The 14,088-nt window shown below is 35.3% G+C and overlaps 1 protein-coding gene across 1 annotated transcript; it reads right to left on the reverse strand.

Moving 5' to 3' along the window:
- Positions 1–1,607: 1,607 nt before the first annotated feature.
- LOC137748854 (L-ascorbate oxidase homolog) lies at positions 1,608–4,280 on the reverse strand. Its single transcript, XM_068489042.1, has 8 exons — positions 4,138–4,280; positions 3,926–4,039; positions 3,566–3,836; positions 3,258–3,357; positions 2,826–3,171; positions 2,259–2,624; positions 2,079–2,160; positions 1,608–1,980 (listed from the first exon to the last, which is right to left on the reverse strand). The coding sequence occupies exons 1-8, from the start codon at positions 4,278–4,280 to the stop codon at positions 1,783–1,785; spliced, it is 1,620 nt and encodes a 539-aa protein (XP_068345143.1). The 3' UTR covers positions 1,608–1,782.
- Positions 4,281–14,088: the final 9,808 nt, after the last annotated feature.

Genomic DNA, 14,088 nt, shown 5'->3' on the forward strand with positions numbered 1-14,088 from the left:
TGGTTGTGGTGGTGGTGGTCTGGCGGTGAGATTGTGGTGCGGTGGTGGTGGAAACAATAGTGGTGGTAATGACAATGGTGGTGTAAGAGGTTAGGGTTTGTAGTGGTAGGTGGTGGTGATCACTTTGTTTTTCAAGGATAAAATGTGTCTAAAAGAATTAGCAATGTAATTTTTCAAAATTAATGAGCATATTATAGAAATTAAAAATATTCATTTAATGTTCAACTCTGCTTTTTATTAAAGCAGTTTTAGAAAGCAATTTATGGTCTGCTTTTAAACGTACTGTTTGCTTTTAAAAATTGTTGTCTGTAGGTCATTGATTTTAAAATAAACAAGATATTTTATTTTTACCGAACACTTTTACTGCTTAACTTTAAAGTGAACCAGCTTTTGGCGAAAAAAAAAAAAAAAAAAATCAAAACTGGACCTTATTCCAATCGTTTCTTTTTTCTTCTAACAAAATTTCACTACAGGGAAATTGGGGAGGCATAAGTTTTGTTAAAAATGAATTCCTTTTGCATGCACAGGGTATGAGATGATGATGTAAAATGTATATGTAAAAATAATTTCTCACATTGTATCAAAATGAAAAAAAAAAAAATTTCTTGCCGTGGAAAATCCCCCAGTACTTATAGTGATAAAGCATTACATAAAACAATAATGATAATAATTTCTTGCATTTTTTTTCCCTAATTAAGACTTGACTTCTGGTGGTGAGAGCTGGATATGTATCACGTTAATTTTATGTTAATGCATTAGTAGGATGCTTTGTTTGCAATTCCTCTCTCGGTTTTTGCATTCTTCTTTAATGCATTAAGTGGCGAGTTTCTCTTCAACTTGGGCAATGACTGAACTAGATGGTATTGGTATCAAGGAAGAAAAAGTGAACATTCAATCCCCCCAGTAATACCGAGGTCGGTTAACTTGTGTTGAGCAATTGGAGCTTAGATTGTTTTTCATAGCGGGTTCAAATTCAAACAAACGAAAACAGTCACACCGAAAAATTAGTCAGCGGGGGCTCCAACAAAGAAAATTATTTGTTGGTGGGCTAGTACTTTTGTAACTTTGTAGGAGCTGAATAGTTCTTGGTTATTTTGACAGAGTTTGATCAGTTATGATTTTATATTTGTATTATTAGTCAGTCGAAGGTGGTTTGAATTTGAACACCTGTGACGGTAAGTCTGGAGCAGCTTTGTACTGAGCAGTGCCTTTTGTTTGGTTGGGTCTCTGAGTGTATTTTATTTGGTTCAGTTCGGTTCAGTTTTCATTATGTTTTTGTTAAAACCAAACCAAACCAACCATCAATTTGTTTTTTTGTTGAACCATGAATCTAGGGTTAAATCGACGCAATTTGGACTGTGCTACGAAAAAGGCCTGTAAACATTTCCTTAAGTTTCTGAGCAACCAAACAGAAGGATTATTTTCCTTTCCTTTTTTTTAGAAGAAATTGCTACGATGCTATATTTTGGTTAACTGTGATGACTTATTCTATAGAGGCAGGAAAACAGAGAAGTAAACATTGTACTGGGGAGTATAGAAGCACATAACATAATAGAAAATGAACATGTAAGAAAAATGAATCCTATATAGGATGTGGTAGCAAGAAATCTAACACAATGACCCTTTGAAACATCTTATTTCCCTCAATCCTAAGCCTGTTTCCCCATTCTTTTTTCACAGTCACCCTCGTAACTGAAACTTAAGAACTACCAAATTTAAAAAATAAAAATAATGAAAGAACATACGGAGAGTTACATGATCAAAGGGTAAATAAGTTTGCTATCACTGCTGCTTGGCCTTGCCACAAAGCAACGCGTTCAAAGGCATATCGTTCTCAGTATAAAGGCTGTGTACATTGTTCCAAACTCTGATGTATAATTGCTGCCCCAAATACCTCTTAGACCAGATTGCAGATCTTAAATTCCACATTCCCTTGTTGTCCAAGGAGACTAGCACAGCAGTCCAACCAAGTGGATATACCTGTAAGTTGTGTACACCAATTAACGTTGATCAATATAGAACGATAAAATCTCAGAAAGTACGCATAAACTGGATGAGGTTAAGTTCCTGTCAATTACCTGAACTGTGTGTCTTGGTACAGCATCGTCCAAATTGTAACCTCTCGTCATATTTAGTGTCCATTTAGCGGCAGAGCCATATCTATGAAGACCAACAAATATTATTAGACAAATTGTTACAAAAATATGACGTCTAGGCAATAATTTGTTATATATATGACAATTGGTCATAGAGCTTACCCAACAACATAGGCGCTGTATCCATCCAGGTGCCAAGATTGAAGTTTAGGCTCGGTGTTCTGGAAGACGATTTCCACAAAATCATGAAGGGCAGTTCCTATGACAGAGGCGCCATATACTGCAGGGCCTGGAGTAGGTGTGTCCTGTATCGTGTTGAGGTTAAACACGCCGGAGATGTTAAGCCAATCAGCGAGCTGCAATGGGGTCTCCGGATCAACATAGGAGACGTTGTTTACGGCATATCGAAGCATTCCATCAATCTTAGTAGCAGTATTGGCCAAAAGTAGTCTCCTGACAACTGGAATAGTTCCATAATGGAATGAGCCCTGTGGGTTAGGCCTGGCTGCATTTGCCGTCAAATTCAATCTTCAAGTACAAGAAAGGAAAAAAAGTTAATTCCATATATAATTAAAAAATCATTAGACAATAATGCTAGGCTCACCAAATTTGATTGCTAAATTAGATACTCAGACACTGTCACATCATTTGGTGAACAAACTTTATTCGCCAACTATACATATGCTTCCAAAAATGGAAATAGAAAAGTCCATAGGAAGTGATTGCTACCTGATTGTCCTGGCTTGCTTCATAGACCAGTGAATCTGATAGGTTGGACCAATTGGCAATGGTTTTGAAGCAGGGGTGTTAGAACCAGCGTAGCGGAGATATCCAGTGGTCGTGAGGACTGGCTTTATGAATCGGGTAGAGGCAACGATGTAATAGTCCTTGACTGAACCGTATAGTGTGACCAAAACAGCCACGGATTGACCTGGATGAATGTCAAGTGATTCATACACCTCTTGCAAGGTATTAGCTCCTTCCACTTCAACAAGTGTCATTGCATGGTTCTGAATCCTGAAGTTAATTGAAGTTTCTATGCCCACATTTGAAACCTTGAACTTGTAGGTCTTTCCTGAAATAAACCAACAGAACTTTGACTACAAAATCTTCAAAAACAGATATGGTATACAAACACTTTTGAGAAGGTCTAATGCATACCCTTTTCGCCAGTAAAGACTGTATTTTCAGGAAGCCCGTTGATAAGAAGACCATCAGGAAGTGGAAGATTTTTGCCAGAGTCCAATATTTGCTGCAATTCCTGAAAAAATAAGAGCATTTATCAGAAAGTTATTCTGTTATATGGTTGGTAACAATTACACTCCGAAGCTTTATGTTGCCAGCCTGTAAATATGGACCACTAACATGTCATGCTATATCCAAAAAAGAACATTTCCCTACTGCTAGCATCGACGCCTAAGAAAGAATAAACGAAGTGAGGAATATCTGTTACTTTATGAATTACATGCCTTGTGGCCAGTCTTGTACCAGTCACCAACAAGCAGGGTAAACTCTCCGTCCGGAATAGGATACGGCACTGGAATGACCGACCTATTTGCAACATTGAAACCCCCAAAACCTCCAGCAGCTCTGTGCAGTTTAGTTGAAGGGAAGTAGGAGTAGGTTCCAATCTGATCTTTCGTTTGAAACTTGTATGTCCAGTTTGTGTTTGGAGGAATCGGGCATTGGGTTCCAAGCACTCCGTCTTGCCACGTGGTTTTTCGCTGTCGGATTCCGTTCCTGATTTCCCACAGCAAAAGAAATAAGTCCTATGACGAGCCGTGCATTTTAAATCTACAACCATTACAACTGCCAATAAAAATCCTCACCATGTAATGAGGAAAGGCTCATCCAACATGTTAATCACGTTCACGATTATGTTGTCATTTGTCACAGCTTCAATATTTGGCCCAGGAAATTGACCATTAATAAGGATACCCTGCATAATTAACCACAATTGCTAGATTAATTAAGCAGAAGTCATACATACAGAATTATATAACAACATTATCTTCATGAAGGATCAAAACGCCAAATCTTTTGAGGAACACCCAACGGAGAAATGGTTCCATATGTTACGGTCCATGTATAATACAAATATGGATCTTCTGCATTAATGATGCAGAAAGAACTCAAGTAAACAAAAATTCCGACGAAAAAAAGCACGAAAGTGGTTGGCCACATTGTGTCAGCTCCTATATGTAGACCAAATTTCAGATTTCTGCACAAAAGAACAAGTTCAGGCAAAAGATACTAATTAGTACATATTGGCAAAAACTACGCATTCAAACTTATGGAGTATGTTGTACTAAAAAAAAAAAAAAAAAAAAAAACTTATGGAGTATGTACGTAGCAAGAAATTATGAAATACATACTCGAATTATTGTCAGTCCTTCCCCAAGACAGATGAGGAAGATTGAAATGATGAAGTGCAAGTGTATTAAATACTCGTAGCTTTGTGGTTGAGCTGTGCAATTTCAGAGATGGAAGGGATTATATATAACTGGCAAGTGGCAAGGGAAGGATGCAGCCGTGAAGAGCCTAGAGGGGCAATGCCAACGTGGATATGCGGATCTACGCGAAGACCGATGAAAAATCGAGGTTCATTTGCGGCGCACTTCATGCACAAGCAGTCAGCTACCTGCGTATGCTACTATTTCACAACTCATGGTTTTAGCTCACACATAATGGATGATTAATTATATTCATTATATGTGTATAGTAAGTATTTGGTGTAATACCTCTATGCTACAATTCATTTGATAGAGTTAATTAATTGGGAGGTTTCCATCGATTTACTCCCAAACTTGTAAGTGCTATTTTCTACACTAAACTTTAGTTATCTTAATAAATTTTTACAAATAGCCACCTCATACCTCATCGTTAGATTACTCAACATTGCATCCTAAATTCTGCCAATATTTGTCACGTGAATAGTGTTGGAGCTAATAAAGAGGGTGAAAACTTCATTTTTTAACACTAGGATGAGTTGCAAATATAAATAGGTTGATAGATTAGACCTGCGCAATTTGAAGGAAAATAGAATTGATTTGCATATGTGGATTTTAATAAAAGCGAAAAGTCATTATAGTCTCTTAAGTGGTTCATAAGATATACACGTGATGCATGGAAACTTTAAAAACTTAAGGTTGCAGAGGGAGTTGACTATTTACAAATAGTTCATGAGTACATTAACTAAAATGAAATCATGATGAAAATTACTAAACATATATATTTAATTTCTTAAATTATGTGAAAAACCGACCAATGAATGAATGCAATGTTATTTTTTAAACTTTTTGCTAGTGATGAAAATGTGTTGTGTACGTGAGGGTGGTGATGGTGGTTTGGACTTTGGACTCATGAATTCGTCGGTGGTGCGCGGTGGCGGGAAGGAAAGAAGAGATCAAGCGGGAGCTGCGCAGCTTAGAACGGATCCATCATCCGTATTAATTGCATTTAATATATGATCAGTTTACTTTTGGGATGATTATAATTATAATCTTAGGTTTCTTTGCCTGAATGGTCTTTGTGGAGTTGAATTATACGACTTCTTAGATCTCTCACTCAGAAACCCCACATGATGATGAAAACAAGCAGAAAACCGAAGACAATGGAAGGGCAGAATGGTCAATTTCCACCATTGTCATCTGTTTCTTCACAGATCACAAGTCTCTGGTTTCTCATTTCCCGCCTTGTTGGCCGTTGACAGTTGACACAGGTGCAACCAAGCAAGTTGAGCTTCATTTTCAAACCAATCTACACATTCTTGTTAGACGTTTTTAACTGAGACACTCGTGCTAATACGTGGTATTACTAATTTATTCACGTTACAACATGTGAGTTTAATTATTAATTATTAATATTATATCATAGATTTATTATTTATTAATATTATATCATAGGTCTATAACATATCAAGTATGTCAATAATTTATGTTATATAACATGAATTAGTAACACTGCGTACTCTTTGAATTGTTCTTGAGAGGTGAGAATAGGGCAACTTGTTTGAAATTTAGTTGATGCCATTCTCATCTTCAAGAACAAACCGACCTAAAGCTAAAAAATATGTCCGAGGTGGTATGGAGTGGATGTAGTGAGAAAAGTACAAGATACAAACACTGCTGGTGGGAAGCTTCATCTTACTGAGACTAGGTGGGAAGCTTCATCTTACTGAGACTAGGTATAGTGTATTGATCAAACGTATGTTTCTTACTTAAAAAAAAATACAAGTCAGCAGTAGCAGAAAATACGCGTATAAGGATGCTCTTTTCTTTGTGGCTCAAAATAAATAAATAAAGTGAAGATCCAACACACATCGATAACTTAGGACATTGAGAAGTATATCTTTATGACATTATTGGTTGTATTCTATCTATATTGTACAATGAGACTTACTACACATGAATAATGCTAGCTACCTTTTGTTTTGTTTAATTTAAATCCACAGTCAATTAACTACCTTATTAATGCAAGTGTGAAAACCCTCCATAGTACATGTGCTATAGAGTCAATGAAAAGCTTTTTTGATGGGCAAGTCAACTTTTATTGTAGAATTGGCAATGGATCCCGAGGAGAGATCTCATAGGGAAAACAAGAACAACATCGTCCAGTATTTGTTAAATAATGAGTTTTGGGGCCAGGAATTAAATTACACATGTCACATGTAATCGAATTCAATTCCAGCACTCGTGAAGTTCAATTCTCATCATGTGGCCAATCCAAAATACGGGTTATAGTCTTTCTCTATCTAGTTGGTGTTAAGCTTTTTTTCATAACCAATTAGTATTAAGTCTCTCTAGTTGGTGTTAAGCTTTTTTTCATAGCCAATTAGTATTAAGTCTCTCTCTCTCTTGGTGGCGGCAAAGCAGTTTAAGACCCCTCACATTGATAAGGTTATTAACCTATGATTATGAAGAACTAAAGGAAACAATGGAAGCAGAGGGATTGACAAGCAAGAAAGATGAAGAGAAAAGCTTTGTATCGTCGAAGAAGAACTATTACAATATGCAGTAAATGGTTCTCACAACAACCTTTTGTAGTAACTGATCTCTATTACAAAATAACTCAATTACCCTTTCGAACAACTTTATACTAACTAACTCAATCCATTTAACTACTTAATCAATGATATAATGCCACATAGCTCAATCACATGATGTACATATGGTTATTACGCCCCCCCCTTCAAACGAAGTTGAGCTACTGAAGCTGTGTTTGTTGCAGAATTCAACCCCAATCCGTCTTTTACAATGTTTGAGGAAAATTGGACTATGCAGTCCTTTTGTGAACACATATGCTACTTGATCATATGTTGGAATGTAGTGAACCATAAGATCTCCTTTTTGAACCTTTTCACACACGAAATGATAGTCAATATCGAGATATTTTATTTTGGAGTGAAAAACAGGATTTGAAGTCAGTGCCAAAGCTGATAAATTGTCCCAATATAAAGAAGCTGGTACTGATATGTGTTGAATGTCCTTGAACATTGAACAAATCCAAAAGACATCAACTGCACAATGAGCTAAGGCTTTGTATTCAGCCTTATTGAAGTTCTAGACACAGTGGATTGTTTCTTTGATCGCCATGAGATTGGATTTGCTCCTAGATATACAACAAAACTTGTAATTGATCTTCTGGTGTTAATGTCAGCTGCCCAATCCGAGTTTGAGTAAGCAGTGAGATTGAAATCCTTGTTCATTATATACTGTAGACCGTACTCAATAGTACCTTGTGTGTGTGTATATATATATATATATATATATCAAGATTCTCTTTACCATAAACATATGTACATCAGTTGGTTATGTCATGAATTGAAAAACCATTTTCACTGAATGAGCAATATCATGCCTTCTAATTGATGCTATGAAGTATTGTTATTCATCCCATTAGTCTCACATATCACTTGATTATCATCACTTATTGGAGAAAATATTGTTGTCATAGAATGGGATAGTGAACTCTGTGACCCTGCATGTCTTTCATTTTGCTATCGATTTGAAACTGGTATAGGTATGATGACAAGTAAAGATCTTCATTCATTATGTCTAAGCGTCATCCCATTACTTCCATAGCTGACCATTTTTGCAGGAAAAAAAGATTCATTAAAACACATAGGTTTGGATATGATAAATTTCTTGGTTTGTATATTACAGCAGATAACCCCTTTATTGCACTGTGAATATCCCAAAAAGACAAACATCACTAACCTTGGGTGTAATTTGTTCACATTGTATGGTTTTAACCATGGGAAAATAGCTGAACCAAACATCTTTAGTGACATTATATCAAGTGCTTTCTTATATAGAGTCAAATAAGATGAACTGAAAGACAAGCTTTTTGCAAGGCATCTTGTTTATCAATAGCACTGAATGAGCACATGCAAAATACCATAACTCAGAGGGCAAACTAGCAGCAGCAAGAAGAGTGATTGCAGTTTCCAGAATGTGCCTATGTTTCCTTTCTGCAACTCCATTCTGTTGAGGAGTGTAAGGACAAGATATTAATTGCAAGATATCTTTATCAACAAGAAAATAAGTAAAACACTTGCTTGTATATTCACCCCTCCATCTATTTGTAAAGACTTGATTGATGTACCAAATTGGGTAAGAATAAATTTGTAGAACTTGACAAATATTGTAAACACATTAGATTTATTGCTCGTATGAAAAATCCAAACATATCTTGTATATTTATCCACAAATTTTACATAGTATCTATATCCTTCTAGAGATTTTACAGGTGATGGGCCCCAGATATCAATGTACACTATTTAAAAGGAAATGTACATCTATCAATTCTAACTAAAAGGGGAGTCCTAGACATCTTGCCTTCAATGCAAGAAATACAAACATTATGCGTATTATCTGATTGAACTAAAATATTAGACTGTTTCAACATTAAAGCCATTATATCATAAGCTAGATGTCTTAGCCTTTGATGCTAGACATTATTCTTCACTACTTTACCCAAATATATTGCTGGATCCTTTGTAATGAACTATGAACCTTTTGTATTTGTAACCACAAGGATCTGGAATACCTCTTCAGGCCTACTCTTTCCTTAACTTTTCAAGCCTACTCCTCTCTTTACTTGGTACAGTATCTCCCTTATCTTCTTATCCAGCACAAACAATTCAGATTCATCACATAGAAACCAGCTTTTGTTGTCAGCGCACAAATGTTTCACAAAGAGTACACTTCTAGCAATGTTAGGTACATGTAGAACTTTAGTAAGAATCAAAGAGTGTGTAGGAGTCTGAAGTTTATTAAGAAAGTTGAGGTTCCACCATAAAACCAATTGGTAATATGGGGAGTAACCTAACCTCTTATAAGCCTATATAAGGTCCCTCATCCCATCAATGTGGGACTCATTCTTAACAAGCCCCCTCAAAGTTGGGCGAATTTTCAAGGCTAACATTTGGACAACACAACGGAGTGACGTGGAGCGCGTGTAGCCGTTTGACTTCACATGTTAGATAACCTGCTTTGATATCATATTAACCTATGAAACTATGAAGAACTAAAGGAAACAATGGAAGTAAAGGGATTGACAAGTAAGAAAGATGAAGAGAAAAGCTTTGTATATTTCGAAGAACAGATATTACAATATGCAGTAAATGGTTCTCACAACAATGATATGGTAAAAATTAAATCACAAATTGAACCCTCTTTTATATAATTGTAGTATGTGTAAGTAGGGATCGTTTTAGGCTGGGGATTAGAAGGGATGCTAATCAACACAAATTAGACTTAAAACACACAAAACTAAACTCAAATACACAAAACTACCTTAGACTGACTCAAATAACACAAAACAAGCACTAAGGGGTGTTTTGGACGAAAATTGAAGTAAATTGACATGAAATACTAAAGGGGGGGGGGGTTTGGTTAGACAAATTTTAAACTAAAACTAAGTAGGTTGCAGAAACTAAGTAAAGGTGGTACAAAACTAAGGTAACTTAAGAGGTGAAAGGCTAGCTAGAGGATTCTTCTCCACACATGACACATGCATACAAATGATTTCTAGTTATTATTCTTATAAACCACAAATGACAATGCCCCAAATTAACCATGAACTGCACAAATTAACCCTTAGATTTTCCTAAATTCATTGAATTGGACTCAGCGACGCAATCAAATTATTCTTATCAAGTTCTCTATATAAACTGCATGATAGAGATCAAAGATCATTAAGTTCTATGAAAATCATAAGCATTGACATGGCATTCGTAACTATGAACTGCATGATACTCTTGCTAGGAACTTACTTAACACAATCATGACTAGTGATTTCCGCTACTTATAAATATAAGTTCATAACTATTAGGTGAAATTCCCTTATATTTTAGCATCAAATTCATGCATGCAAACTAAGTGGGCCCCCTTAATCAGCATACAAGAATAAGTTATCAATCAAACATTTAAGTAAATTGCATTCACGATTTATGAAACTTGTAATCAATTCATATCACATATATGTTTATGGCTTTGAATTCACCTCTAGCTAAAACGAAATTAGTTCCACATGTTAACAATTAAACGAAACCAATCTAATTTAAACATTGAACTAACTACTAAGGATAGAATACACCTAGAAACGCTCCAGCAATCCAATAGCCTTGGATGGCAGGTCACGACACAAAGCTCATCTTCCTTGCAAGCTGCAGCACTATGTGTTTATTCCTCTATAAAAACACTCTGAAAATCTCTCCCTCTCCCTCTCAATGTTGCGGCACAATGTATGCATATATATAGGGCAAGCACGGCTCCAAATCCTGAAGGAAAGGGATAGACTAGGCAGACTTATAGGAGGAAAAGGGTTAGTTGTTTGCATGATTTTAGGACTCCTTAAATCAAATGGAAGGATTTAGAATAGGATAAGGACTCCTTTTGTAGCTGGAAATAATCTAAGACAATGTTGGATAAATTGGGATAATGTTTGGATAAGATGAGATAAGATAGGATTAGATAAGGTTAGTTTGGATAAGATTGGATAAGGTTCATTCTTTTCAACTGATTCCTTGCCTTAATTAATTCTTCCTGATTCTTTGCACATTCCTAGCACCTTTTAAGCACCAAAAATGTCCATTCCTTGTGCTTCATACGCAAGCTATCCATTCCAGCCCAAAACTACCCCAAATTACTCCAAAATGCCATTTCTTACCACTTTTGCCATTTGAACCTACAAACACACGAAAATAGCTTAAAACACTCTAATAAATATAAACTAACTGAGTAAATGCAAGGAAATAGGTTAACAAAGTCACACAAATATACTCCTATCAAACAACCTTTCGAAGTAAATGATCTCTATTACAAAATGACTGAATTATCCTTTCTAACAACTTTATACTAACTAACTCAATCCATTTAACTACTTAACCAATTATACAATACAATATGGCTCAATCGCATGATGTACATACGGTACTTAAAGGTTAATATAAAGTTTCCTCCAAGGCGACCATTCTAACAACTAACTACAATACTTAGAAACAATTAATATGATTACCATTTGACACTTAAATATGGTTCTTGAATGTCATTGCAATATTAGACCATCTGATAGTAATTGTATTAAGTATTTGTAAGTATCATAACCAAATTATGATCAAGTGAATCTAAATTTTTTTTATAGAACGATATATTTACATTAAGAGGCGAGGAAAAAATTTGTTTCGAACTCGCTATTTGACCTAATACCTCTTACTTACAAGTAAAAAAGTACCACTAGACCGTAGTTCTAAGTTTTTTTATCTTTTTATTTTTTATTTTATTTTTATGTTTGTCAATATCCATAGTTCTAAGAGTGTATTTGTTTGGGCTCACTAAGTTTCATTTGACTAGACTAGACTACTTATTAGTGTAATCCAGTGTTAGTTAGGCACAAGGATTAAGTTTAGAACCCCCAATTATCACAGGATTGCTAAGCCCGTCTTCTTGCTCCCCTGTCTTGCTCGTCCTTGTCTTGCTCCTCATCTAGTAAATTCTATATCTGACGATCTATGTCTTCGATTTTTTTTCTTTTTGTAGATTGTGAAATTATTACTGGAGTCCGATCAATTTTGTTGTTTTGGGTTTGAAATCTATGAAAATTTTGTGTAATATGTTATATATGTTCTATAAATAGCTTTTGGTGTAATATTTATATTGTATTTATTTTCAAGTAGGCCTTGAGTTTCAAGCATTGGATGTAAATTTTATCAATTGATACAATTTTTTACGGTGTGGTATTCCAAATTATTTTGGTATTAGATTTCTTTAGCTAAAAAAAATATATGATTCATTTTTCACTGATTTATATTATCATGCTTATTAGGCCGATATAGCATCAAATGTTTCACTACGTTAGTTCAGCTTAGTCTTTGAAGCAAGTCCAGTCCGAAAATCTGATGCAACAAACGTACACTTTAAGTGGCTTAGTGAATATAACTTCGAATTCAAATAACATGCTTTTAAAATAAAACAAATTGGATTATACTTCTTAAGCCCACCATACAAGTAATACTGGATTACAATACCCATTTGTAGACCATCATCTAGCTCATGTGTAGCCCAACTGTCTTATTTGGGCCATAGGATCTGCAAAAGTTTTTGGCACACCCTTGGATGATCCACTAAGTTTCTCTGATAAGACATAATTTTTATTATTTTTTAACAAACGATATTACCTATATTAAAGGATGATAATGTGATTTAAATTTGTATTTAACGAGAATCGAACCCAAGATGTCTCACTTACAAGTGAAGAGGGATACCACTAGACCGTAGTACTAAGTGACTACACAATTTCCTTTTTAATTACAATTCGTAATCAATTAGGCTATGTTTGGATAAGAGATTGATAAAGAATTTCCTTTAGAATTTGGAAATTCTTTATCAAAATATAGACTTAGAGTAGTTCAGTTATGGAACGGACATCTGTCCTTCAATAATAAGCTAACATATTATTAATGTATTTTTTAGAATATCGATGCACTCATTTTTTAATAAAGAGCAGATGTTTTGCATAAAGAAATTTGGCTAAATAGCTAAAATGGTCCCTGAGATTTACATAACACATTACTTTGGTCCCTGAGATTAAAATCAATAGAAATGGTCCCTGAGATTGTCCACCCTCCATCATTTTGGTTATTCCATTAAAAACTCCGTTAAGTGTCTCAGAGCTCTTGGCCAGAAGTTTGGGCAATTTTCAAAGCTTCATAAATCAATCGTTTCTTAACCAAATTTGACCCATAATATATCAAAATAAAGATAGGAAAGTTTAGGACAAGATTATACCTATTTGGAAGCCCAATTGTTGCCGGAAATGGCTGGAAAATATCCTCAAGGTTGACTGGTCCGCTGGAAAATTGGAAAACTTGCCGAAAACTGGGTAAACTTTAAACCTTCATAACTTCTTCAATACTAAACGAAATTGAGTGATTCACAAACATAAATCATACTTCTCAATGAGACAAAGAGAATGATATCTTTCTCGACGGTTAATTCACTGTGGTTTGGCCGGAAAACAGCTCGAAAGTGACTACCTCGAAAATAGTTTGTCACTTTCAAGCCATTTTCCGGCCAAATCACAGTGAATTAGCCGTCAATAGAGGTACCATTCTCTTCGTCTCGTTGAGAACTATGAATTTTTTTTTTGAATCACTCGATTTCGTTGAGTATTGAAGAAGTTATGAACATTTAAAGTTTATCTAGTTTCCGGCGAGTTTTCCAGTTTTCCCGCGGACCAGTCAACTTTGAGGCTATTTTCCGGCCATCTCCGGCAACCATTGGGCTTCCAAATAGTATAATCTTATTCTACACTTTCCTATCTTCATTTTGATATATTATGGGTCGAATTTGATTAAGAAACAATTGAGTTACGAAACTTTGAAAATTGCCCAAACTTCCAGCCAAGAGCTCCGTGATACTTAACAAAGTTTTTAACGGAAGGACAAAAATGATGGATGATGGACAATCTTAGGAACCATTTCTATTGA

The sequence above is a fragment of the Pyrus communis genome, chromosome 10, assembly GCF_963583255.1.
Source record: "Pyrus communis chromosome 10, drPyrComm1.1, whole genome shotgun sequence".
Lineage (NCBI taxonomy): Eukaryota > Viridiplantae > Streptophyta > Magnoliopsida > Rosales > Rosaceae > Pyrus > Pyrus communis.

Excerpts from the sequence above, each read along its gene's own strand:
- LOC137748854 (XM_068489042.1), bottom strand. The coding sequence starts at position 4,280 with ATGTGGCCAACCACTTTCGTGCTTTTTTTCGTCGGAATTTTTGTTTAC. Across the intron at positions 4,040-4,137 it reads TCTCCGTTGGGTGTTCCTCA|GCAGGGTATCCTTATTAATG; the intron begins AAAGATTTGGCG and ends GTGGTTAATTAT. Across the intron at positions 3,837-3,925 it reads GAGCCTTTCCTCATTACATG|GAACGGAATCCGACAGCGAA; the intron begins GTGAGGATTTTT and ends GTGGGAAATCAG.